Source organism: Diplotaxodon limnothrissa, linkage group LG4 (genome assembly GCF_057381915.1).
Source record: "Diplotaxodon limnothrissa isolate DT_005_m linkage group LG4, D_limnothrissa_male_GT1.1, whole genome shotgun sequence".
Taxonomy (NCBI): Eukaryota; Metazoa; Chordata; class Actinopteri; order Cichliformes; family Cichlidae; genus Diplotaxodon; species Diplotaxodon limnothrissa.
The window spans coordinates 8,533,609-8,558,742 of NC_140599.1; the positions used below are offsets into that span (position 1 = coordinate 8,533,609).

General features: G+C 43.1%; 1 protein-coding gene across 2 annotated transcripts in view; it reads left to right on the forward strand.

Annotated features, from left to right (window-relative positions):
• Nucleotides 1-286: 286 nt before the first annotated feature.
• LOC146633208 (myosin-9-like) overlaps nucleotides 287-25,134 on the forward strand; it is a 30,234-nt gene continuing 5,386 nt past the window's right edge. The window contains exons 1-33 of one of the 2 annotated variants that reach the window (XM_085351380.1): nucleotides 287-512; nucleotides 10,791-11,122; nucleotides 12,925-13,081; nucleotides 14,105-14,132; nucleotides 14,242-14,335; nucleotides 14,934-14,954; nucleotides 16,144-16,236; nucleotides 16,321-16,384; nucleotides 16,505-16,603; nucleotides 16,723-16,866; nucleotides 16,969-17,064; nucleotides 17,150-17,421; nucleotides 17,623-17,796; nucleotides 17,879-18,052; nucleotides 18,153-18,267; nucleotides 19,357-19,544; nucleotides 19,906-20,027; nucleotides 20,160-20,229; nucleotides 20,314-20,474; nucleotides 20,591-20,699; nucleotides 20,829-20,960; nucleotides 21,309-21,515; nucleotides 21,609-21,746; nucleotides 21,864-21,987; nucleotides 22,110-22,281; nucleotides 22,395-22,607; nucleotides 22,709-22,853; nucleotides 22,933-23,139; nucleotides 23,307-23,411; nucleotides 23,891-24,043; nucleotides 24,186-24,434; nucleotides 24,530-24,742; nucleotides 24,838-25,050. In XM_085351380.1, coding sequence (XP_085207506.1) covers nucleotides 10,796-11,122; nucleotides 12,925-13,081; nucleotides 14,105-14,132; nucleotides 14,242-14,335; nucleotides 14,934-14,954; nucleotides 16,144-16,236; nucleotides 16,321-16,384; nucleotides 16,505-16,603; nucleotides 16,723-16,866; nucleotides 16,969-17,064; nucleotides 17,150-17,421; nucleotides 17,623-17,796; nucleotides 17,879-18,052; nucleotides 18,153-18,267; nucleotides 19,357-19,544; nucleotides 19,906-20,027; nucleotides 20,160-20,229; nucleotides 20,314-20,474; nucleotides 20,591-20,699; nucleotides 20,829-20,960; nucleotides 21,309-21,515; nucleotides 21,609-21,746; nucleotides 21,864-21,987; nucleotides 22,110-22,281; nucleotides 22,395-22,607; nucleotides 22,709-22,853; nucleotides 22,933-23,139; nucleotides 23,307-23,411; nucleotides 23,891-24,043; nucleotides 24,186-24,434; nucleotides 24,530-24,742; nucleotides 24,838-25,050 — 4,779 coding nt within the window. In that variant the 5' untranslated portion in view covers nucleotides 287-512; nucleotides 10,791-10,795. The remainder of the gene's footprint in view (nucleotides 513-10,790; nucleotides 11,123-12,924; nucleotides 13,082-14,104; nucleotides 14,133-14,241; nucleotides 14,336-14,933; nucleotides 14,955-16,143; nucleotides 16,237-16,320; nucleotides 16,385-16,504; nucleotides 16,604-16,722; nucleotides 16,867-16,968; nucleotides 17,065-17,149; nucleotides 17,422-17,622; nucleotides 17,797-17,878; nucleotides 18,053-18,152; nucleotides 18,268-19,356; nucleotides 19,545-19,905; nucleotides 20,028-20,159; nucleotides 20,230-20,313; nucleotides 20,475-20,590; nucleotides 20,700-20,828; nucleotides 20,961-21,308; nucleotides 21,516-21,608; nucleotides 21,747-21,863; nucleotides 21,988-22,109; nucleotides 22,282-22,394; nucleotides 22,608-22,708; nucleotides 22,854-22,932; nucleotides 23,140-23,306; nucleotides 23,412-23,890; nucleotides 24,044-24,185; nucleotides 24,435-24,529; nucleotides 24,743-24,837; nucleotides 25,051-25,134) is intronic. The other variant, XM_085351381.1, reaches the window with a different exon arrangement.

Consider the following 25,134-nt stretch of genomic DNA (forward strand, 5'->3'; position numbering starts at 1 on the left):
TCTCATTAAACACAGCTTTATCGGTAACCTCTCTAGTCTCTCCTCCCTCCTCTCAACGCTTTCAAGTTCAGTTTTTTGTTCTTTGTCCCGCCTATTCGCTGTCACCCCTCCGCCCTGTGCTGCCTTTAGAAGAAGCCGATTGGACAAAAGTGTCGAGGATTAACAAAGGACGGCGGCCATTGGCCAGGGGGCGGATATGTGACAGCTGGGTCCCGCCTCATCCTGAACCCCACCCCAGGCTCCGGCGGGCCGTTCGCTGACTAAAATTACGCAAACCAGAGACCAGCCAGTGGAAGAGGGAGGGAAAAAGGAAGAGGGGGAGAGAGAGAGAGAAAAAAAAAGATAGAAAGAGCGACTGACTGAAGTGGAGGAAGCGAGCTCTGTAGTTTAGCCTGAACTCTTCGAAGCTGCTGCCGACAGGAAGATAAGTTTGTCTCACTGCGACGCTGACTGAGCCACACGGTTGTTGTTAGCCACCCTCTTAAAAAAGGCATCCTGCACCCCAAAAGCAGGTAATTTCTTTCTTGAACACTTTTGTCTGCCATGCTTTCTCCATGTACTCGTTTCTAACTCGTGCAATTCGCTTGTAGCCGCAGCAAGTGCAGTGAACCAGGAAGCAGGGCCTTTTTTTTTCTTTTTTGGCTAGTTCAGGGCTGCAAATAGAGCAAGCTGCTCTGGGTGGAGTGGGACCTCCGTCGGAGTTTTAACCCGAGCTTTATTTAACTTCACAGCACTTTAATATTCAAATAATATACTGTCCATAAACTTTTAATACACGAGTGAGTGTGCAGTATGTGAAGCGTAGGTCTCAGAGTACAGCTTCAGCGTTGTGGCAGCTCGCGAGAAGCTAAAAGTCTTAACGGTAGAGGCAGGAAGTGATTCGCTTGAATGAATGGCACCGTGGAAGGAAAAAAAGAGAGAAAAAAAAAAGCCGGGCGAGAGTTTGAGCTGAAGAGAAGAGGTGGAAGTTCAGGCTATCCGAACACCGGCTCGGTGTAAGATATGAATGCTTAGTTTGTGGTGGTTGAACTTATCGGTGTGTAGCGGTGGGAGACAGACACTGAGCCGGTGATATGTCTGGCTGGCAGGGTGACGTCAGTGGATCGCCGAGCTGAGCGTTTCCGCCACTGACCAGCTTTACCCATACTAAACCATGTCACCTGCATGTCTGTGCACTGCTACTGCCAACATGGTGACATGAGGAACACATTTTACTGTGATTTTTGGGAGAGGCATAGAGAAGTCGGACAAACTCATAGGTGGGCTAATATGGATGTTTCAGAAGCTTAACTTGTATTATGTGATTGTCTGTACTATGTGAAGTACATATTTCTAGATAGATTTATTATTAAAATATTCTAGTTCACCTGGGAGGCACTTAACGTTTATTATCTCATTAGATAAAAGTCCAATGGGTTTCCAGTAAGGCTAAGGTTTCATTCTTCATACACTCATTGATTGCCTGATATGAAAGCAGTTTTTCCAGTCAGCATTATTCCAGGCCAAGATAGTGAAGAACGAAAATAGAGATTCATGTAAAAAATGCAGTGAATGTTATCCACATAGAGGATCTAAAGTCATTAAGGGGTGAAGCAGAAGGAAGTATTTCGCAGCGTGAGATGGGCATGATGATAAAAGATGTGGTTGTTATGTAGATGAGCCAGATGTTAAGTCAGAGTGGTTCCTGCAGTGCCAGCTTAAAATGACCAGGCTTGTCTTGTAATTACAGTGCGGTCCACTCTGATGAACATTAGCTGGGCAGCGTGACTTTTTCCATTTTACATAAGAGCTGGAAGGGCTCGGTATCGGCTCAGTCTGAGTGCATTTTTATTTGTGCAACCCAGTGACCCAAATTTACCTCTAAAGGCTTTACGAACTGTAAAACATGAGACGCCATGTAATTTTAGAGCCTCGAAAGTCATCACGGGAAACTTTGAGTTCAAGCTCAGGCAAAGCGTGCATGCATCTGCAGTGGAAATGTTGATCTGCAAGCACAGATTACAAAAAAGCATCTCTAGTTAGTTCAGGCTCAAAGAGAACATGCATGTTACGGCAACATTTGGGCCAATCACAGATTTTCAGTGTTCCATTCAAATCAGGACCAATCATGTCATACCAGTGTGCATCCTCCTGAGTGATGTGCTTTGTCAGTATCATTTGTTTGCATCTGTTAGATGACGCATAGTTGTTTGCACTCAGGGACTGTGGATAGTCATTTAGGCTATGACAAACACCAAAGTTCAGCATTTTGGGGGAAGAAATGCACAAAGTCTGCATCAAATCAGACTTGGGCATCCCAGCAGCTCTGGCACTCCTCCACCCAAACCTGCTTCTCATTGTAGAAGGTGTTAGTGGTCTCAGAGGGAGGCAGCGTGGCACCCTTTTGCTTTTAAACACAAACGCTTATTTCATATCAGTTGGTTTCTGCCAAGAAAGTCTTAAACCACAGTGCAAGGTTACTACAGTAACAATGCTTGCAGGCTGAGCAGTGATCAGTATTAGTCATTGTAGTAGCAGAAGAATAGCCACAGCTTGTGCAGAATTCTTCTATAAATGGCATCTCAGGGTGACCTTTCTCCGGATGAGTCTCCCTGAGAGCAGCAGTCATGTGCTTAAAGTCTGATGCTTGAAGGGTCACATGGGGTGACATGTTGTATGTCATATCCTGTTATTCGCAAGAGTCATTTTGGCAAATTAATACATTGTGCAACATCTTCTCTGGAGGCCAGTTCTCCTCTCCCATTGCCAGTTTCGGTGCTGTTATGGAGCCCCCCTGCAGAGATCGTTACATTCCATCATTCATGTGTCAGCAATGTCCATACTCGAGGCCCTCCTGGGGGGGGGCGGCAGTTATGTACCGTAGTCCTGACAAAATTGAATGCAGGCCTCTTTTAAAATGTGAACAGGGTGCTGGTGTGTGAGGCTGTTCAGTCTTTTCAGAGTGTTACGGTCTGAGGGAACTTGCCTGTGGATGTTTAGATTTCATTGAAGGGTGGATGTCCCAGCTGGGGAAGATTATTTGCAGGCCCCCTGCTTTTGTTGCTCTGTGGAGAGGGCAGTGTGACATTATTTGGCACATTGCGATCGTTTACCCTGTCTCAGTGTTATTTGAAGAAATGTCAGGTATTCCTATTCTGCCTTTTTGAACTACATTCGCATGTGCAATAATTCCTGCAGTTTAGATCGCCAAGAAAACCAGATTGGAATATGTGCTGGGCTTTTTTTAGGGCTGAGAGTAATGGGGCATACTTGAATTAATTATGAAACCTGTCTGATGAAAAAAAAGGTTCTGGCTTTCTAAAATGTGACTTTACTTTGGTTTAAGCTTTTAACTTTTCTTGAAATAGTTTTAATGCTCAGTAAAATGGTAATGTTTAAAATCGTGTGTGTCTTTGACACAAGATTCACAAATATAAACAAAACATTCCTGTCAGAGGAGATTGCCAAGTTTGTTTGTTTTTGTTTTTTTTCATTAAGCATAGCCGAGCCGATCGTATCCTCTCTCAGTATGTAGCAGTGTCAGCTGCGAGCGACACTGGCTTAAATTCATTTTTATGTATTAAAGGCAGTATCAAACATTAACAGATTTTAGCCTGTGGAGTCTGAATGCAGTATGTCATTAATGCTGGCCTTTAATTCAAGTCATTCAAACTGCTGCTTTCTCCTGAATGTCTCTTCTAATTTAGCTCTGCCTCAGTTAGTGGTTGACCCGACTACTCTCAAGGATATGCAGACTGTGGGTTTTTTCTTTTCTTTCTTTCTTTAAACAGCTTTGTATTTCCTTGTTGTGTCAGTCTTCTTATCAGACCTTTCTCTGTGACCTCTGTTCACAGTGCATGTTCTTCGTTTTACCTCCCCTGTCTCTTTTCCTATTCTTATTATCCCCCCCCCCCCCCCCCCCCACACACACACACACACACACACACACCTGTGAGGTTTCAATAGAGCCCAACAATGGCAGGAAATGACTGTGCTCTGACTTAGTCTACATAAACAAAAGACTTGTTGAGATTTCAGGTCTTGAAGGACAGACCTTGACTTATGCCTCCTTGTGGCAATGGCTCAGCAGATGGTGCTTCTTTGTGTTCAGTAACGCTAATTATGAGGTATTGTTTGATTAGAGATTACAGTCATACAGTTGAGCCTTCTCAGAGTGCCAGTTAATGATCATACAGTTTTGTTTTTGGTTTTTTTTTCTTTTTTCTGGGATTATTGAAGTGGCTGTCCAAAATCTTGTCTTGTAAAAAAACATTTTCAAAGTTCTAGTTAGCAGGCTTTACTTATTCATGTAAACGTACGTTTTTCAGTGTGAACCAAGACAAAAGCTGGGTTGAGGTTAAAAGGCCTGAAACAGGGAAGGTTTCTAATCTGCCGTGACTGTAGTAAAGCTCAGTTGCATTTCTGCATATGACCTAAATGTACTTTGTCCGTGGTTGGGTGGGCGTGTGTGACCTACACACCTGTTTTAACTGTGCGGAAAGGCAATTGATACTCGGGACGAAGTGAGAGACAGTTTTGCACTATGAACTTTGAAATGTGCTGAGTAATATGCCTAATATTTGATTCCCGTTGGACAGTTTATTCACATGTTAATCCAAAATTTGACTACATGCCAGCTGTCCAGGTTGTCAGACTGTCATGTGGTTCTCCAAAGACTGTTAATGTGTCTTTTTATGAGATGATTTTTTTTTTCTTTTAAAAAGAAGACAGCTTTGTATTGTCTGAATCTCTCAAAGGGAGTGACCTAAGTAGCGATAACAAGTGATAAGGCTGAGACAAACCGCATGGCAATCCACAAAGTAGAAGCAGCAGATGGAGGCTTTCTGCTGGTAGAATTAAATGTATAAGAACATACGAAAAGTGAAACTATAAAAGTAGCAGATTTCCTTCACTGTGTCTGTCAGAAATCTAATGCGTAGCTGTTCCAGTGCAGCTTTCCTCCTAAGAAAGATTGCTGCTGACAAACAGAAATGTGTATCTTAACTCCCTTCTGCATTCTTTCACTGTCTATTAAAAGGCTTACGTAACGATCTGTGAGCTATCACATAGTCAATACGGTTGGAGTGTTTTTCTAAAAGGGCAGGCGAAGTAACCAGTCGTTTGGGCTGTGGTGTAACAGGGTGGTTGTTTCAAAGATAACTGTGAAATTTGTTCTGTGACCCTGAAACTGTTGCAGTTGTCAGGCGGATGACCTATTTCAAATGGTCTATCATTTTAAATCAACATTTAATCTTAACTATTGCTTGGATTGGGTGGAGGTGAAATTGATGTATTGGAAACTGATGACTTAAAAGTAACATTGAAATGCTTGACTTGAGGCAGTATGTGGAAAGATCATGTTCCCTCTCCAATTCTTTTTTTTTTTTTTTTTTTTTTTTTAAATATGCACTGTCTCCACGGTAAAAACTTGTGTTGTGATCAAGTGCAAGAGAGTTAACTTAAAGTAAAAGAAGTGCTTGAAAAGGTCAGCTAGAATGATTTGTAGTTGTTGAGCTCATACTGTAATATTAACGATGAATTTTGCAGTGTGATCGCACCTTTTGGTTAGTAAGCCTTGTAGTGTTGCGACTTTACCGTCTTGGTGTTTTAAAATGTGCACGATTGAGTGGATCTGACTAAGAAACTGAGAGACAATAGTAGCTTATCTGTCTACCTACACATGTAAGCCATGCCAAGCATACACTTCTTTATATTTTTATGCTCTGTTGGTGTCGTCCATTCAGAAACTAAAAAGAAAACGTATACTACTTTCTATGTTAACCAAAGGAGTTGCCTCTTTGCTGACCAGTAGAAAAGTATGTCCATCTTCGGTATACAGTCCATCAGCTGAAAAGTGAAGTCACTGTGCAAGTGCATTAAATCTGTACTCTTGTGCTAATGCTCAAAAGGGCCTGACCTTCTGTCTGTGAAAACAAATGCATTACTTTAGAAGTCTGAGAAAGCTATTGCATGGGGATTCCACAAAAAAATCACCTCTCGTTCTTCATTTCTAGTTTAAAAATAATGATATTAAAAAATTGATGGCCAAAATGCACAAGCAAGATCTTCACAACAGAACCTCATAACCAGTAGGTGACATAATGGTGGCTGCGTGTGCCTCTGCATATAGTGTATGGTTTAAAAGGGCCTGCTTGGCACTAAATTTATGAAGGCAGGTATACCCAAACACTCATAGTTCAATTGTTACATCCACTATTTTGCTATCAGTCAAATCTAATTCAGATGAACACACTTAAACATGACTGTGGTGTTGGTGAAGAAGTTCACTAGCTCATCTGAAAAGGTTGTGGGGGGTCAGACTAAAGTCTGAGGTCATATGATGTTGTAGGGGCCCCTAGCTGCAAGTGGTAGATGGCAGTGGCTAGCTTACAGTGCAGTGAAATTTGATCCTGGTTGGGGCAGGAATGTGAAAAGTAATGTGGAAAGTGATGTAGGTCTGTCATGCAGTGTGGTTATTTTTCCAGCCAGGGCTTAATTTACTCCTCAGTCCTCAGATCTGCTCAGCATGGGCTCAAGAAAAGCGCCACCTTTCTTCTCCTCGAAAGACTCGCACACAACAAGTTCCTCAAATGGCAAAATAGTTTTCTCAGCTTGTCATTTCCTCTTTCCTCCTCCCCTCCCTTCTCCTTGCCCCACCCTTGTGCCACTTTCAGAGGAGGAGGGTGAAGGAAGTAGAGAGAGTTGACGTGTAAGCCCATAATGAATTTTGACTGACTGGCTCAGTACCTTAGCGGCTCCTGTCTGGCACACACTCATGTCATGAGAGGGCAGACTCGCAGTGATCAGCTCAAACTGTGAGGGGGTCGAATGCAGTAAAGCTATGACAGAGGAGGCATTGATGCAGTAAAAATAGACAAAGTAGTATTTGTTGGAATGAGGAACATAAACGGATGAAGGGTGTCAACGGGGCAAAACAATGTCCACAGCATGAGAAAGGCAACTGAGGACGAGCAGGCTTGGCTCAGCTTATGCTAGTGGGATGCTGTGATGAGATGCTGTTGGTGGGAGTATAGTGTTATTGACTTTGCTGCCTTTCTATTAATAATCCTGCCAATGTCAGCTCAGCACAGCTGGTTTTATGGGTTCCTTTCAGCTGGAGCAGGAGGGTTTGACTTTACATGGTCAAGCTGTGGCGGAGGTTGTCACCACTCCAGTTTTTTTTTTTTTTTTTTTTTTTTTTTTTTAAACTGTAACTTGGTGAGGTGGAAAAGAAAGACGGGTGTTTTGAACTGATGAATCGAGGGTCTCAGTTTTAAAGGTCTTGAGTTCACCTTCTTTCTAAACGTTATGTTTCCCTTTTCCTTTCCTCGTTCCTCCTGCACTTCTAAAGGTCCTGGCTCCTGCATTGCTTCCTCTGTTTGGAACCACACTGCTCTGTGATGTAGGTTTGCACACCGGCCTTTGTTCTCGTCCTCGTGTTGTCTTTTGGTTCCTCTTCCTCTTTCAATCAGATTGTCTAATGGGGTAGAGCTAACTAACTCTGATTATTTTTTTATTTAAATATATTTTTTGAATGGGTTTTCAGTCATTGCCCATAAAACTGTGCCGTGCTGGTTTCAGGATGACTGTCCAAGTGTCTGCCACCATGTAATCACTTAATAAGTAATCTGTGTTATGAAAATCTAGATGAGTCGAAGTCAGGCTAAGCAGAATAGATGGTGTTTTTGCAGCCAAGTGTCACTCCACAGACAGGGATTCAGAGAACGCTTGATTCTTATAGGATTATGGATGCATTGGCAACAGGGCTTCAAGAACAGGAATTGTGATCCTCAAGCAGGGGGTGGGTTTCATGAGCTTTAATGCACAGTGTTTTATCTCAATGTCAAATCAACATCCAAGACTTACTGTAACTGTTAAGCTCTACGGGGAAAAGCGAAGGTCTAAAATTGGCTGTTCTTTATCCCTCGTCTTCTACCTTCTATATAGAACAGGCCTTGCCAAGCTAGAATAGCTACTGGGAGTAATTTTAGACCTCATTGCTCTCTGGAGAGCTAGTTTGAAGTATGTCACAGTTATCTGTGTCAGGCATGTGAGTCGGACTATGGCAGACGTCATTGTTAGATTGGACTTTAGTCCTCTTTTACTGCTTGGCTGATTCTTTCTTTTATAGGTGACGGTAAACTGACTTTATGTGGTTAGGACAAAAACATTTTGAGTAAGTCAGACATAATTTAAGTGGGAATGAACAAATAGAAAAAGAATCTGTGGATTAATTGGTAAGAAAAACAACTGCTTGCAGCAGTTTCCATACATTAAATGTCTAAACTGCAGTTTCGTATGAAAGACTTCTGGTTAACATTAATTTAAAATGAATAAACTAGCAAGTATTTGATCCTTAAGCAACGTGACTGCAGCAACAGATGGTGTGTGTATTTGTTAAGATTATTTGATACTTTTTATAGTGGCCTGGCAAACATGTCTCCCTGTACCTTTGAATCATAGCAAGCTAAAACAAACCAGAGTGCTGGGTGTGTTCTGTTTCACTTCTTGTTTTTGCCAGACAACAAAGCTGCAGGGATTATAATCAGTTATGGCTCGTATACAAACTCTGCACGGGGCCAAGTGATCTGAATGTAGAGGGGCAAGTAATGGCCAAAAGAATTTTAAAGGAGTATGGGAGCACTGTCAGAGATGCACTACAAGGAATGAAGAGCTCTCAAAAGTATGGAGCAATGTTTGTGAAACCCCTAAAGGCACACTTGACATGCTAATGTGACAGGAAGAAGCCATAGAAAATGGGTTTGAGGAAGATGTAAGGGGAGAGGTATATAGGACAGAAATTTGTGGAATGCTTTTAGATGCTGTCTCTCCCTGATAAAGAGTGAGTATGGGAGGAATGTGACCCTGAAAAGACTGGAAAACAAAAGGGGAAGGGTGGGTGCTGGTGTTAGGATTGTGCACAGGGAGTCTGAAGGCAGAGGAGGAAGCTTGTGGCCAACTGAGAGAGAAAGCAGGACAAATTTGCCCCACGTTCTATTAGAGGATGGGGTCTGTAGACCACAGATGAGCTAGTGGGCGTGGTGCACAGTGATGGACGTCAGCTGTGGCTTAGTCTGACAGAGTGTTGATAGAGGACATGAAGCCGCAGGGGTCATGAGAAGAATGCCTCTGCTTTCTTTCTCAGAGCTCAGGGTTAATGTGCTGGAACAAGCAGCACTTTAGTATCTTAGTAGTTTTTTGGTTTAGGTCCTCCAGAGTCTGTCACATTGAGAACAATTTATGAATGCCTCAGAGTTTAAAGGTTGTGTCCCTCTGGCTGAGAGTCTCCGCTGTTGTAAAGCAAGAGCAACTATACACAAATTCACTGCATCTCTAAATTTGGGGCTTTAGGGGGAAATGTGTGAGCTGTGAAGTTACACTGCTGTTGAACTGCTTACAGCTAAAGGAAAATGCACATGGCTTTTTGTAAGGCTCTGGAAATGTAAGACTTGTAAATCAGTGGTGTGTACAAGCAGCATTTCATTATGCTGAGCATGAGTAATTTGAACCTTTTCCCACTGGACCTGCAGTGTGAAATTGCTCTCATCAAAACTTGACTGCCTCTATATATTCATTTAGATACAGTCATGACTACCTGTGTTTTTCTTGACGTTTGCATATGAGTGACCAAGCAAATGCAAACTGTCTGTGTGCTTGGTTACCCTTAGAGGTGAGGGAACACTAGAAAAGACCAAGAACCCTGGTGATGCTGGGAAAATTGGTGTGGGTCTCCCGCTGTGCTGGAATGATCATTTAGATAGTAAAGGCTGGGGGTACTGGTGTCTGTGAAAGAAAACTACGTTCGGTTAATTGCTCACAGCGTCTCTGCACTGACTGTTTGGGCGGTTTGGCTGTAGCCTGCTCGTGCTTTTTTTTTTTTTTTTTTTTTTTGCGCTTGCCTTACTGGTTGTACTAGTCTAGTCACTTTCCATATGGGTTAAACCACAGCACTCCCTGTCAGCAAGCTGTTATTTATAAGCGTGTATAGACTAGGCTGAGCAGTGATTTCAATCTATATGATTAGATCTGATGTTTATCTGTATGCACTTGTGTGTAGTGTGAACTGCAACATTCAGTGTGAATCTCATTTGTTTTGTATTCATTTATAATTCATGAGTTTTATCAAACTTGGTAGCTCTCCTCCTACTTGATAGTTTTGCAACGCATTAGTGAGAGAGGAGGCGTTTTTGGATGGGCCTCAAGGTGACTACTCGGTGTCTATTGGAAAGGGGAAAGTACGAATGACATGTATGTGGGTGGCACCACACAAACATTTCAACTTACTCTAAATAATAAACCAAAACAATCAAGCAGAAATGTGAAAAGGGACTTTTCCTTTAGTTCCTGAAACCTCTTGATAAGCGCTATAATTCATCAACCAGTTTATCTCTAAAATCAAACGAGCACCATGACCAGCCAGTAAAAGACTGTACTGGAGCAGTTAGCCAAACTGCAGGCCCCCCCTGTTGGTACTGCTGTCTCTGTGATCCAGACACATGTTTCTTCCCTGCCACTCGAAATTTGATTAGGTGTTCACAGCGTTTAGCCTCGGAGTAACAGAGCCTTGTTTGAACTGTTTCCTTTATGTCAACGCAGAGCCGTATTGCTCTTGTATATTAGTGGTGACCTGTGCATTCCTCGGAGATTACACGTGTAGACAGATGGATACCAAATAGAGAAGGAGTTAAACAGGAAATTGCATGTAATAGTTTTCTTTGAAGATGTGAAACTGCTCATTAGATTTTAGTGTGACACTAATCTCCCTGCACCGCTAACAACAAGCAATGTTTCTTTTTCTCTCTGTAAAACAGCAACCATGTCGGATGCAGACAAGTTTCTGTACGTGGACCGTAATGTGGTCAACAACCCACTGGCACAAGCTGACTGGGCTTCCAAGAAGCTGGTATGGGTGCCCTCGGAGCGCCTGGGGTTCGAGGCCGGCTCCATCAAGGAGGAGCACGGCGACGAGTGCGTTGTGGAGCTGGCAGACTCTGGAAAGAAGATCCGAGTGAACAAGGATGACATCCAGAAGATGAACCCCCCGAAGTTCAGCAAGGTCGAGGACATGGCCGAGCTCACGTGTCTGAATGAGGCATCCGTGCTGCATAACCTGAAAGAGAGATATTACTCTGGTCTTATATATGTAAGTATGGAGCACTGACCTTCTGTTGCTCTGTTCATTCTGTCTGCTGAAATCTAACATCACAATAATATACTAGATGTGATTTCTATTTATATTCACCCACATATCATTAATCTTGGATCCTATTATAGTAGCTTTGCAAGATTCAAGGCTTAAGCTGCAATTGAAAATGACATTCAATTAAATGATGCACTAATGTGCTTATTTTCTAATAAAGAAAATACATTTTGCAATCATTATGTTCACTATTTGACTGTGGACCCATTATGCTCACATCAAACTGTTTTAATTCTCGGACTTATGACTCACAGTTCAGAATAGTTTATTACACTGGGCTTTGGTGCAGCGCCTGACCTCATCCTGCCTGAAGCGAGCTGTTTCAGCTCTTCTTCCTTTGAAGAAAAAAACAAGCTTTGTTTTGATTGGCTTACCCTCATAAACAAAAGGTCTGATCAGCAGTTGGGTGTGGCTTTTGCGCCCACAGCCAGAGCTGTGTGCATGAGATGACCATATTAGGGATGGCTGCTGTCACTGACATCATACAGACCCAAGAGCAGGAGAAAAACCACAAAAAGAAACCCTCTGAAAACTTTGCTTTTAGCTCGTGGGGATTACTTCCTCATAGACTTGCCTCATCATGTCAAACGTTAACCAGGTTGCTATTGTTATAGAAAACAAATGACAGGAAAAAGGAAGAGTATAGCTGTTCCCCACTGGCTTATAGAAAACAATCTACTCTTGAACCCTGTCTAACCTCCTAATTATCTTGTTAAGCTCCAGTGCAATGACAAATCATACACACCGGCTCTTCTTATAAAGAATGTGAACAGTCTTTTAACATACTAGTGGTACTTCAGCAGTCTTCTCCCTCAGTGTTGTCCCACTTTGTCTCTCTTGTTTGATCCGTGTGTGTGTGTGTTTCGGAGTCTTGTAAACAGGAAGCTGTAGGGAACAATACAGTTGGGAGTGTGAGAGATATGAAAAACAGTTTTGGCAGAGATGAACATGGAATGTAAATTATGTTGTAACTGCTCTTGCTGCCCCCATAATGAATGTTATTTACTCCATCTGGGCTGGGAGTGATTTTTGGCCTCTTTGACTCTGTGATGTGTGACCCGGTCATATCAACACAGCCCGTTGTACCCCTCCCTCCAGAGACCCAGGCTACGGTCGGTTTGAGTGGCTCCAGGCTCTGTAGTCATGAAATTGACCATCTCCCAGGGGAACGCGGGTGTACAACAGAGGGAGAGATGCCTGGTACAAAGAAATTGGGAGGGCAGCTCAGGAATGCGAAATATTTAAAAAAAAAACAAAAAAAACAAAACAAAACAACAACTTTATTTGTTATGCTATGAGGAGAGATGAGTCCAGATATACAAGATACATGACTTATTAGTTTTATAGAAATGAATAAACAGGGAATTTTAATGTCTGACTCTGAGAAAACATTGTTTTTTTTGTGTATATGACTTGGCTGGCTTTTCAAATAGCTGTACTTTTTATAATGCCAAGATCAGTCATCAGTTTAAACTTGCAGCAGGGTAGGGTTAATATTCCATAACACAGGAGGATTACAAATAAGAGTTCATGAGAATTTTAAACTGAAGATGGGAAGTCCTTGTTATCGAGAAGCTGCGGAAGCCCTTTCCTTTAATGCGAACTGGCCATTTATATTAATTCAGTAATGCGGAGGGATGCAAATCTCTGATCACATAAACACATCCAGTCTGTTTCACAGGTTTCTTTCTCCAGTTCAGGCGAAGAGCGCTTCTTTAATTGTTTAATTCTTATCCACTTTGCAGACATACTCTGGCCTCTTCTGTGTCGTCATAAACCCCTACAAGAACCTGCCCATCTACTCAGAGGAGATCGTTGACATGTACAAGGGCAAAAAGAGGCATGAAATGCCACCCCACATCTACGCCATCACTGACACGGCTTACAGAAGCATGATGCAGGGTAAGACACGGTCCCAGCTGCCTGTCGAGATGAGAATTGTATGACGGCATTTAAAGAAAAGGAAGTGGTGGCGACGTGCTATCATGAAAATATATTTCGTTTGCTGTTAAATGTTTGAAATTCTCGAACATTTCCACACCAAAAAAATACAGTTCCTGTCTAACATTCCCAGACATAACATTGTGAAACTGGTGTTCTGAGTGGCACAGCTTTGATCAACACTGGCTGATTGTTTGTGTCATTACTTCTTTTAAACAATGAATGCAGGGTATAAGAGTACTCTGTATTTTGGCTCTGCATGGAAGACCCAGGGGACCACTGGTTGCAGAATGTTGTTTGAGACCCTCTGAGAATTGCACTTTTCCAGCTTGTGCCATCAGAATCTCTCAGCTCAAGCTAATAAAATTTGTTGCTCACTCATTGGAAATATACACATGGGATATAAAATAAATTTTCAACATTTATGAATTTACACCATGTTTGAGCCTGTACAGTAGCTTACAGCCATTATGTTGAGCAAATTTCCTGACAAAACTCTGCTAGTGCAGATTTCCTGTGCCGCCCCCCCCTCTTACTACTGCCGTGTCACATAATTATGCAGTGTTTTTTTGCGACTCTGTGAATTACCATCGAGACAGTTCTCGGTGTTTCCTGCATAGCAATTGTATTGTATGTTTTAATTACTCCTGCATGCACCACAGCAGCTGGACGTTAAGGCCACTGTTGTGCATATTGTTGTTCAGTCCACCCAAGCTACACTCTGTCCCTTCAATGCTCTTCATTTGAGGAGGCGCTGCAGTAATTAAAAAAGGTTACTTAGACCCAAGCACGTCTTCACTGTCGCAGGAAGCCAGATATTCATTTCCTCTCTGTGGTCAATGAACTTCCTGTCGTATAGACAAAAAACGTCTTGCACTGTAACGATAACTTATGTTCATTTTGTATATGCAGAATTGTTGTTCAGTGGGTACATATTCAATTCTTTTTTTTTTTTTTTTTTTTCTTTTCTTTTTTTTTGTGCAGATCGTGAAGACCAGTCCATCCTGTGCACGTAAGTTATAGATGATGAACACATCAACAGTGGTCACATTACAGAAGATGTCCTCTCAGTGTTGAATCAGTCCACTGACTATTTTATTTTCTCCTGTTTGTGTCTGTAGAGGCGAGTCTGGTGCTGGTAAGACAGAGAACACGAAGAAGGTCATCCAGTATCTCGCTCACATCGCCTCCTCTCACAAGACCAAAAAAGATCAGGTCAGTCTTGCAGCTGATACTTGCATTCGAACCTTCAGACCTCCATTGTTTATCACATTCATTCATCTCACTTCACTCCCAGCTGTTTTACTCCTGTAAATTCAAGTAATCATCCTTTTCCTCCGTGCACCCTGGATCTACTTATTTTCATTTTAACTGTAATTAGTATGCACACTATCTGATTGTGAATCAATCATTACATTGTTGCCTTCAAGCCGCTCATTTTCTACAGGAAACAGAGCAAAATTGCTGTTGGTAAAGCTGCACAGAAAGACCATCAAGGAAAAATGTGTGGCAATGAAAATAACGACCCTGCAGGCACAGAAAACAGTAGTGTACATTCAGGCCCTCCTGTCACACTTCATATAGACCAGAGACCTAACTTAATCTACTATGTGTTTGGGTTTACTTCACTTTTTACTGCAACTTGTCAGTAGAAATAAAACTCTGCCAAGCAGTCAAGCATTACGTCACACTACTGTTATCTGGCCTGTCAGCGCTGCGATAGATGCTGCTAAAACCCACCCACAGGGGTTTACTGAAAACCACATCTATCGTCCCTTTTTGAGGTTGTTGTATTTCTCTCTCCCATCAACAGAACAACTTGGTCCTGTCACATGTGAGTTAACCCTCCCCCTTCATTCACTCTTCCTCCCCACCTGCTTCTGTCATCACAGTCCTCCTTCTACCACGCCCATCCTCTTCTCTCTCCCCCCTCGCTGGACCGCACTATTATGGGAGTCACTTTGTATCAAGGGCAGGGGTTACGTGTCTTGCCAGCCAATAGGAAGTATGGAGGAAGTTTGTTTGCAGCTCAGCGGCAGCCGTATGTGTTCCTGTGAAAAATTCAGCCAGACAATGGCAGGATAAAGAGGGTGGGGTCTTTGCTTGAGCTACTTTTGCTATGATGGATGTATTTACATTTGTCTGGTTGAACTTTTCACAGGTTTTGTTGCTACTTTGTATGTGCCGATGATTCCAAAGTCGCTTTTTTTTTTCTTTTTCTTTTTTCTTTTTTTTTTTTTTTTGCTTGGACAGATATCCTAAGCTGCATACATGTTGTGTAATGACCTAACATGCACTTGAGGAAGTTGTACTCATTTGGCTGGGGGACACCATTTGCTTTCATAAAAAGCTAACTGACAGTGATATAATATGAGAACTGGTTAAGATTGACTTAAAATTCAAAGGTTAAATTCTGCATTAAGCATGGTGTATATGTGGGGTTTTTTTTGAAGGAAAGAGTTATTAAAGTACTGAAATAGAAACGACAACTTGTTTTGTGCTTGCGGTTCACTGGACTCCTCTGCTTTGAATAACAGGTGACGGGTTATTGACAGTCTCAGGGTTTTGGGGTCTTTGTCAGTTTAAACGCTAACATGTCGTTGCGTGTTGGGATAAAATGCTTGGGTGTGATGTGTGCTGCTGGTGTATGTATATGTGTGTATGTGGTATCAATCTTATCGCTTTTTGTTTAAATGTCTTGTTCTTTATGTTGCCGTCTCAGATGTAAGTATATTATGGGTATATGCAAAACGCCCGCCTCTGCTTTTTTGTAATCATAAGTAACTTTATAGTAAATGTCAGATTAGCATGTGAAGCCCTCACAATACACAGATTAACCTCTTAAGCCCCAACGACCCCAGATACGGGGGCAAAAGGCAGGAGATTGATTAGGCGTTGGGGCTTAAGAGGTTAATTTTAATGATTTATGGTCTTGTTAGATATGAATCCATGGCTGAGAAATTACCTGTATGGATGTACCTGCGTCTTATGTTTTGCATTGCAATTCTGTTCCTTTCCACTAGGGGGAGCTGGAGAAGCAGCTGCTGCAGGCTAACCCCATTCTAGAAGCCTTTGGAAATGCCAAGACTGTCAAAAATGACAATTCCTCCAGATTCGTAAGAATTAACTGCTACAGCCTTTGTTTATGATTTCTTCTAAATACCACTTTCACTTAAACATTTTTTCCTCCACACCACCAGGGAAAATTCATCAGAATCAATTTTGATGTCAATGGTTACATCGTTGGTGCCAATATTGAAACTTGTATCCTTAATGCTGTCAGGTTGTTGCCTTTTATGTTATTATTACTAAAGAAGTCTTAAACCAGTTCAAGAGCTTTTCTGTGGTAGTATCAGAAGTTGTCCTTGACACACCGACCTCTAGACTTGTTGGAGAAATCTCGTGCCATTCGCCAGGCCAAAGAAGAGAGGACCTTTCACATCTTCTACTACTTGCTCACAGGGGCTGGAGACAAATTGCGCAGTAAGCAGCACATTAAACAAAAATCTCTGTTTAAAGATGGTGCAGTTTCCTCAAGCATTTGGTGACTTGATGTTTTTTTGTTTTTTTTTTTTAACTTTTCCTTTGCTGTTTGATTTCAGGTGATCTCCTCCTGGAAAATTACAACAACTACCGTTTTCTTTCCAATGGGAACGTCACAATTCCGGGCCAGCAGGACAAGGATCTGTTCACAGAGACCATGGACGCCTTCAGGATCATGGGTATTCCAGAGGATGAGCAAATTGGTAAGACGACAGCTTTTGTTTCTGTGCATGTGTGTCTCTATGTATTACCAGCTTAATGTAACTCTTGCCATGTTAATTAATTTTGCTGTTTTCCGTGTGCAGGTCTGTTGAAGGTGGTGGCATCTGTTCTGCAGCTTGGAAACATGAGCTTTAAGAAGGAGCGTCATACAGACCAAGCCTCCATGCCTGATAACACAGGTAAGCGAGCACTCTGCACATTAATTTTAAAATGTCACTCTTCCATCCTGCACTACTCATTCTCTTTCCCTCGTTTTCTCAATAGCTGCCCAGAAGGTATGCCACCTCATGGGCATGAATGTCACAGACTTCACCAGGGCCATCCTGTCACCCAGAATCAAGGTGGGTCGAGACTATGTCCAGAAGGCTCAGACTCAGGAGCAAGCAGAGTTTGCCGTGGAAGCCCTCGCTAAGGCCACATATGAGAGGATGTTCCGCTGGCTCGTCATGAGGATCAACAAAGCACTCGACAAGACCAAGAGACAGGGAGCCTCTTTCATTGGCATCTTGGATATTGCTGGCTTTGAGATCTTCGAGGTAAACACACAAGGCAGTTTTTAAAAATATAATTACCTCTCCATCAAGCACCACACTCGCTGCAGATAATTGTATAATTAACGTATATTAATTGTATATCAGCTATGTGATAGCTGAGCACTCATGTTCATGGCCGTCTGTTGTAACAGCATGCAGCCCCACGAGATTTCTTAAGCATTTTCTTTCCCTCCATGTCTCCAGCTGAACTCATTTGAGCAGCTGTGCATCAACTACACCAACGAGAAGCTGCAGCAGCTCTTCAACCACACCATGTTCATCCTGGAGCAAGAGGAGTACCAGAGGGAGGGCATCGAGTGGAGTTTCATTGACTTTGGCCTCGACCTGCAGCCCTGTATCGAACTCATTGAGAAGCCAGTGAGTTTTCTGATCTGCTGTAACTATGTTGGTCCTCTGAGCGTCTTTGTTGGTTTGACTCATGTGCTCTCGTCTGTCCCAGGCCAGCCCCCCGGGTATCCTGGCTTTGCTGGATGAGGAGTGCTGGTTCCCTAAGGCCACAGACAAGAGCTTTGTGGAGAAGGTGCTCCAGGAGCAGGGAACACATCCCAAATTCTTCAAGCCCAAGAAACTGAAGGATGAAGCAGATTTCTGCATTATCCATTATGCTGGCAAGGTAAACATCGCTTAGTTCATTATGCTGTTTACATCAACATATTTCTATCATTAAAAAAAAACCAAAAACTTGACACTTCCTGTCTGGTGTCACTCTACAGGTAGACTACAAGGCAGGCGAATGGCTGCTGAAGAACATGGATCCCTTGAATGACAATGTGGCTTCACTGCTCAACCAGTCCACAGACAAGTTTGTGTCTGAGCTCTGGAAGGATGGTGAGTCGAGGCAGATGCCTTGTTTTTGCCTTTAACCCAGGAATCGCTGCCCCTCTAAGATATGGGAATATAATCATGTTGCTTCATAGTGCTTTTTTTTTTTTTTTTTTCTCTCTCTTACTGTCTGGTGTGTGGACCTTTGTTTTTTACCTTTTTTAAATTATTTTTTTCCTCAAATCCCGTTGGTGGTTTTCCTTCCATTCCTTCCCCTGTGTGGCCCCACTTTTTCTCATTTTTGTCTTTTACTGCATCTCAGAGGTACATAATTGTCAGAGAGCCTATTTTTATCAGCGTTTTCCTATTCTGCACTCAGATCCAGGTGAAAAAAGGTTTCTTTCATTTCTTTAGTATTTCTTCCTCCTCTTGGTCCTGTTCTTTCTCAAAAATGTTTTCATCCCCTCGTTCTCCCAGCTTTATCAACCAAAAGTGTATTTTGTGTTGCTCTAAAATCAGCTGTGTATGCAGTAGCAAAATCTTCTGGTGGTCTTGCCACTTGTTGCTCTGTCATTGAACTCTCCTTTTCTCCCTCTGTGTGATAGTGTTGTTTGGGGACTCCTGGTGTTGGTCATGGGTACTGCAGCAATGGGTATATCCTGCATGGGTTTGGTGTTTTTTAATGTCACCACAAAAGTACATGCCCACTGCAACCGCCAATGTTTGTCACCTTCTCAGGCACATACATATTTAAATCAGTCATCGCACACATTTTCAAAAGCAACAAGCTGTCAGTTTCAGTAATGAACTCTCTCCACTCACTGCACTTTATACATGTTTTGTTCTTTAAATTTTGGGTGTGTTCTTTCCACACTTCACTGGCCTTGTGCGACTCCCTCTGTCAGCCTCCTTCCTGATTTGTTCCCCTCTCCACATGCACTTTTGTGTGTGATTGTGTGGCGTTTCACTGGTGCTGGTTTTGTGAACTACCTCTTCTCTCTCCTGTTGTGTTTACCAAGAGGAGGTGGAGAGACAATGCTCATATTCATTCTCCTTTTTGATGTGCATTTGATTTGAGTTTGCCTGGTGAAATATTCAAATCATGCTGACTTTGTACATAATGTCTTCTCCTTTCTGTTTTCCCCCCTCGTTCAGTGGACAGCATAGTGGGTCTAGATAAGGTGACTGGCATGTCTGAGATGCATGGCGCTTTCAAGACTCGTAAAGGGATGTTCCGCACGGTGGGCCAGCTGTACAAGGAGCAGCTGTCCAAACTGATGGCCACACTGAGGAACACAAACCCCAACTTTGTTCGCTGCATCATCCCTAACCACGAGAAGAAGGTACTACAGAAACGTGGGCATCTGACTGGATGTTGCCACTGCAACTGAAACTCTGAAAATGCTTAGCAGATGGGGTTGTTCAATTGTAAAGTTTGTCAGTTACGTCTGCACTAGAATACACCACTGAGCACATTTTATTTTGAGTCAGGAACCCAGGAGTTGTTGCACTCTGACCAGGTTTACCTGTCATGGTTTTTTTTTTTTGTTAAAGCTGTCACAGATCGACTCGGCCCAATTCTCATATTTTCATTTGCAGCTGAAACACCAACAGGGGCTCAAATGTCTTTCCTCTTGGAAAAGGAAGAGATGTTAATATGCAGAATAGAGCATACTCTTAATCAGCAAATCTTCCTCTTCTCAGGCTGGTAAACTGGACCCCCACCTGGTTCTGGATCAGCTGAGGTGTAATGGTGTGCTTGAGGGGATCCGTATCTGCAGACAGGGCTTCCCCAACCGCATCGTCTTCCAGGAGTTCAGACAGAGGTAAGACTATAAATGTTCCCACTGGGTTGTTTTTTTTGTTTTTTTGTTTTTGTTTTTTTTTTTGTTTGTTTTTTTCACATTTTAATTTATTTAAAAACAACCCAATATGCTCTTCACCTGCGTTTCCCTCAGGTATGAAATCCTTACCCCCAATGCTATTCCCAAGGGCTTCATGGATGGAAAGCAGGCCTGTGTGCTCATGGTAAGTAGGCTTTAAACTTCTAATCACACCCTTATAATGCCTGCTTCCTCTGCCGGAGTGACTGATCATTCCCTTTCTTCACAGATCAAAAGCCTGGAGCTGGATCCCAACCTCTACCGCATTGGCCAGAGCAAAGTTTTCTTCCGAGCAGGAGTCCTGGCTCACCTGGAGGAGGAAAGGGACATGAAGATCACGGACATCATAATCAGCTTCCAGGCCTGGTGCAGAGGCTATGTGGCCCGCAAGTAAGAACATTTTTGTCATTATATAGATTACACATATAAAGTGTAATTCTTGTCTTTAAGTGTGTTACTTTACACTTCTAGAGAATATGAGTTGTGACTCTGCTGTTTGCTTGTAGGGCTTTTGCTAAGAGGCAGCAGCAGCTGACTGCAATGAGGGTGATCCAGAGGAACTGCGCTGCTTATCTTAAACTCAGGAACTGGCAGTGGTGGAGGCTCTTCACCAAGGTGAGCCTCGGCGTCCTCTCTGCAACTTCATAGCACTTGTTCTGTTTTTTTTTTTTTTTTTTTCTCTTTAATTTTCCTCCTTGTTTTGGCTTTTCTTACTCTTCACATCTCCCATTTGTTTGTCCTCAGGTGAAGCCTCTGCTCCAAGTCAGCAGGCAGGAGGAGGAGATGCAGGCCAAGGATGAAGAGCTGAATAAGGTGAAAGAGAAGCATTTTCATGCTGAGCAGCAGATCCGGGAAATGGTGGACAAACACCAGCAGGTAAACTTCGAACATTCGTCCACTTTCTGGCACTGTTGCAGGGCTTCTATCAGTGACCCTGGTTTATTTCTTTAGCTATAATTTACACATGTTGTCAAAGCATCTCATGTGGGGAAAGTCATGCCAGAAAATAACTGCTCAGCTAGTCGACTTGAAACTGAACTTATTCAGGTGGACAGCAATAAACTGGATCAGATAAACTCACAGAAAGAGACAGAGTTTTGGTCTATTAGAGGATTTAAATATAGGCGGTGAATTCAGTGATGAGGGATAACATCGCTCTGAATTTTTTAGGTGACATTTTTTTCTGAACTTGTCTCTTAAACACCTATTTCCCGTTGCTTGTAGCTGAATGCTGAGAAGATGGCCCTGCAGGAGCAGCTTCAGGCAGAAACAGAACTCTGTGCCGAAGCTGAGGAAATGAGAGCCCGTCTTGCTGCCAAGAAGCAGGAGCTGGAAGAGATCCTCCACGACCTGGAGGCCCGAGTGGAGGAGGAGGAGGAGCGTGCCTCTCACCTGGCAACGGAGAAGAAAAAGATGCAGCAAAATATTTCTGTAAGCAGGAAAACAAAACATGGTAATTTAAATCTTAATATGGAGGGCGTATTGCCATGTTAAATCTCCAACTCGTCATTTATCTGCACACAGGACTTGGAGCAGCAGCTGGATGAGGAGGAAGCAGCCAGACAGAAGCTCCAGCTAGAGAAGGTCACCATGGAAGCAAAGATGAAGAAGATAGAAGAGGATGTTATGGTGTTAGATGACCACAACAACAAACTAATGAAGGTCAGGATGGATGAATTGGAAACGATAGCTGTGTAAATCAAGCACAGTAGGAATTTGTTCTGAAGATAATATACTAAACTAATAGTTTCATATTGTTCACCATTGTTGTGAGCACAGGAGAAGAAGCTGCTGGAGGAGAGGATCTCTGAGGCCACCACCAACCTGGCAGAGGAGGAGGAGAAATCCAAGAGCTTGCAGAAACTCAAGACCAAACATGAGGCTATGATCACAGACTTGGAGGGTGAGAAGAAAACCCAAAAGTAGCAGAGAGCATCATGCAACTTGTGTGTAATACAGCATCTTTTTTTCCCTCCATCCCTGTAATTAAATTTTTTTTTCTTTTTTCTTTCTTTTTTTTGCCAGACCGTCTGCGCAGGGAGGAGAAGCAGCGTCAGGAGCTGGAGAAGAACCGACGCAAGATGGAGAGTGACTTTACTGAGACAAGCGATCAGATTTCTGAGCTGCAGGCCCAGATTGCTGAGCTCCGTGCCCAGCTGGCTAAGAAGGAAGAAGAGCTCCAGGCAGCTCTGGCCAGGTCTGTGTAAACACTTAAGATGTTTGCCCTGCAGATTAAAAAATATTAATTTGAACAGTGTATTTAGGAATTCTTCACTAATTATTTTTTCCTGACTTCTTCCTCCCTTTAAGGATTGAGGAAGAGGCTGCACAGAAGAACCTGGCCCAGAAAAAGATCCGTGAGTTGGAAGCTCAGCTCTCCGAGCTCCAAGAGGACTTGGAGCTGGAGAAGCAGGCCCGCGCCAAGGCAGAAAAACACCGCAGGGATCTGGGAGAAGAGCTGGAGGCCCTCAAGACTGAGCTAGAGGACACTCTGGACTCCACTGCCGCTCAGCAAGAGCTCAGGTACAGACATTAGTATAGGAGCAAGTATAACAGCTAAACCTCAACACATCTGGTTGGGTGGTGTTTAGACAAGTCGACTAATCTCTCCTCTTCCTCCATAGGAGCAAACGTGAGACCGAGGTGGCCCAGCTTAAAAAGACTCTTGATGACGAAAGCAAACTTCACGAACAGCAGCTTGCTGACCTGAGACAGAAACACAGTCAGGCCTTTGACGAGCTCAATGAGCAGCTGGAGCAGGCTAAGAGGGTAATTTTTCAGAGCTGGTATTCAGATTCAGTTTTTCTCATTTGTCAGTTTCCTTTACAGTTTGACTGTCCGTCTACAGAACAAAGCATCTGTGGAGAAGAACAAACAGGCCCTGGAGTCTGAGAGGAATGAGCTGTCCATCGAGCTGCAGACTCTGATGCAGGGTAAAGGAGAGTCAGAACATCGCAGGAAGAAGGCCGAAGCCCAGGTCCAGGAGCTGCAGCTCAAACACTCAGAGAGCGAGCGCCAGAGGCTGGAGCAGGCTGAGAAACTCTCAAAAGTGCAGGTACAAATCTTAGAAGGCGCTAAGAACAGATATAGTGATTCCTTCTGAGAGCTGTCAGAATGATCGCAGTTGCATTTTTATAGAAGGCCAGGGATTAACAATTCAGTGTTGAGTGATGGTGTGTCCTTGTCAGTGGTTCATGTTTTTGTTTTTTCTTTTGTCCACAGGCTGAACTGGAGAATGTTAACAGCGTGCTGAGTGAGGTGGAGGGCAAGTCCATTAAGGCAGCCAAAGACTGCTCTACTGTAGAATCCCAGCTGCAGGACGTTCAGGTACACTGCCACACAGATGTTAAGCATGCATAACAAATACAGTGTTTAATACTTTTGTTGTTAGTTTCTTTTATAATAATCACTCTTGAGCAAACTGGCATAGACTAAACCTGAAGACATCTTCTGCAAAGTTAAAGTTTGTTAGTTTCTACTTAATATGTACAGTCTTAAGACATGTAGGGAAAGTACAATGAATACAAGTCTTTATTTTAAAGGGATAAAAAGCCCCAGACTATAACAATGAAGTATTTGTCATCTTTGAAGTTTTTAAGTTGAACTGTAGCAGACGGACTTGACTGTGAAGACACTGGCTTCACATTAAATCATGTTGTTTAAAAGTCTTAACAAAAGAAGAGTGTATGAAGAGCTTTTTAGTGCAACCTTTAGCAGAAATATTTAAAAATGAAAGTATTGGCTGTTATAAACATCTGACTCTGTGACAACATTGCTGTAACTCTGCTTGTCCGTCATTTCAACAGGAATTACTGCAGGAAGAGACGCGCCAGAAATTATCAGTCAACACACGGCTGCGCCAGCTCGAGGATGAACAGAACAACCTGAAAGAACAGCTGGAGGAGGAGGAAGAAGCCAAGAGGAACGTAGAGAGGCAGCTCCAAACAGTGCAGGCTCAGGTAAAACATCGACTTCTTCACATTGCAGGACGCAAACCTGCTGCAAAGAATACCTGCATTTAGTTTTCTGTGGGAGCTCACAGTCGTTTGAATCGCAAATCCATCACACAGCTGACATGACTTTATCCCTACCCCCCCTCAGCTTGCTGAATTGAAGAAGAAGGCGGAGCAGGATGCTGGCTCTCTGGAAAGTGCTGAGGAGGGAAAGAAGAAGTTTCAGCGGGACCTGGAGGGAGTGAACCAGCGCCTGGAGGAGAAATGTGCCGCTTACGAGAAGTTGGATAAAACAAAGACGCGTCTCCAGCAAGAGTTGGATGACCTGCAGGTTGACCAGGACCACCTCCGACAGATCGTGTCCAACCTCGAGAAGAAGCAGAAGAAGTTTGACCAGGTAGGCCAAGTATACACAAGATAAGAGAGCCATTAAAATGTCTTGTGGAAGGAAAAGCAAAATAAAAACACTGCTGCATGTTGATTTTTCTGTAGATGCTGGCAGAGGAGAAGAATATCTCTGGTCGCTATGCAGAGGAGCGTGACAGAGCTGAAGCTGAAGCCAGAGAAAAGGAGACCCGGACACTGGCTTTAACCCGGGAGCTGGAAGCCCTGAGAGAGGTGAAAGAAGAGCTGGACCGCAACAACAAGCTGCTGCGGGCCGAAATGGAGGACCTCGTATCCTCCAAGGATGATGTTGGCAAGAACGTAAGTCAAGAAACATTTCTTTTTCTCTGTAGAGGTATGTTCTGCTCCAGTGCTGTCTATCGTTCGGTTTTCATCATAAATGTTCTTATATGCAGGTCCACGAGTTGGAGAAGGCCAAACGTGCAATGGAGCAGCAGCTGGAGGAGATGAAGACTCAGCTGGAGGAACTGGAGGATGAGCTGCAGGCCACAGAGGACGCCAAGCTGCGCCTGGAGGTCAACATGCAGGCCATGAAAGCCCAGTATGAGAGAGACCTGGCAGGACGCGATGAGATGGGAGAGGAGAAGAAGAGGGCACTGGTTAAACAGGTACAAATATTCATCCATCCAACATTTAGCTGCTACATATAGGTACAGCATTGTTGAAAGCAGGCGTGTTCTGATTCTCATGAC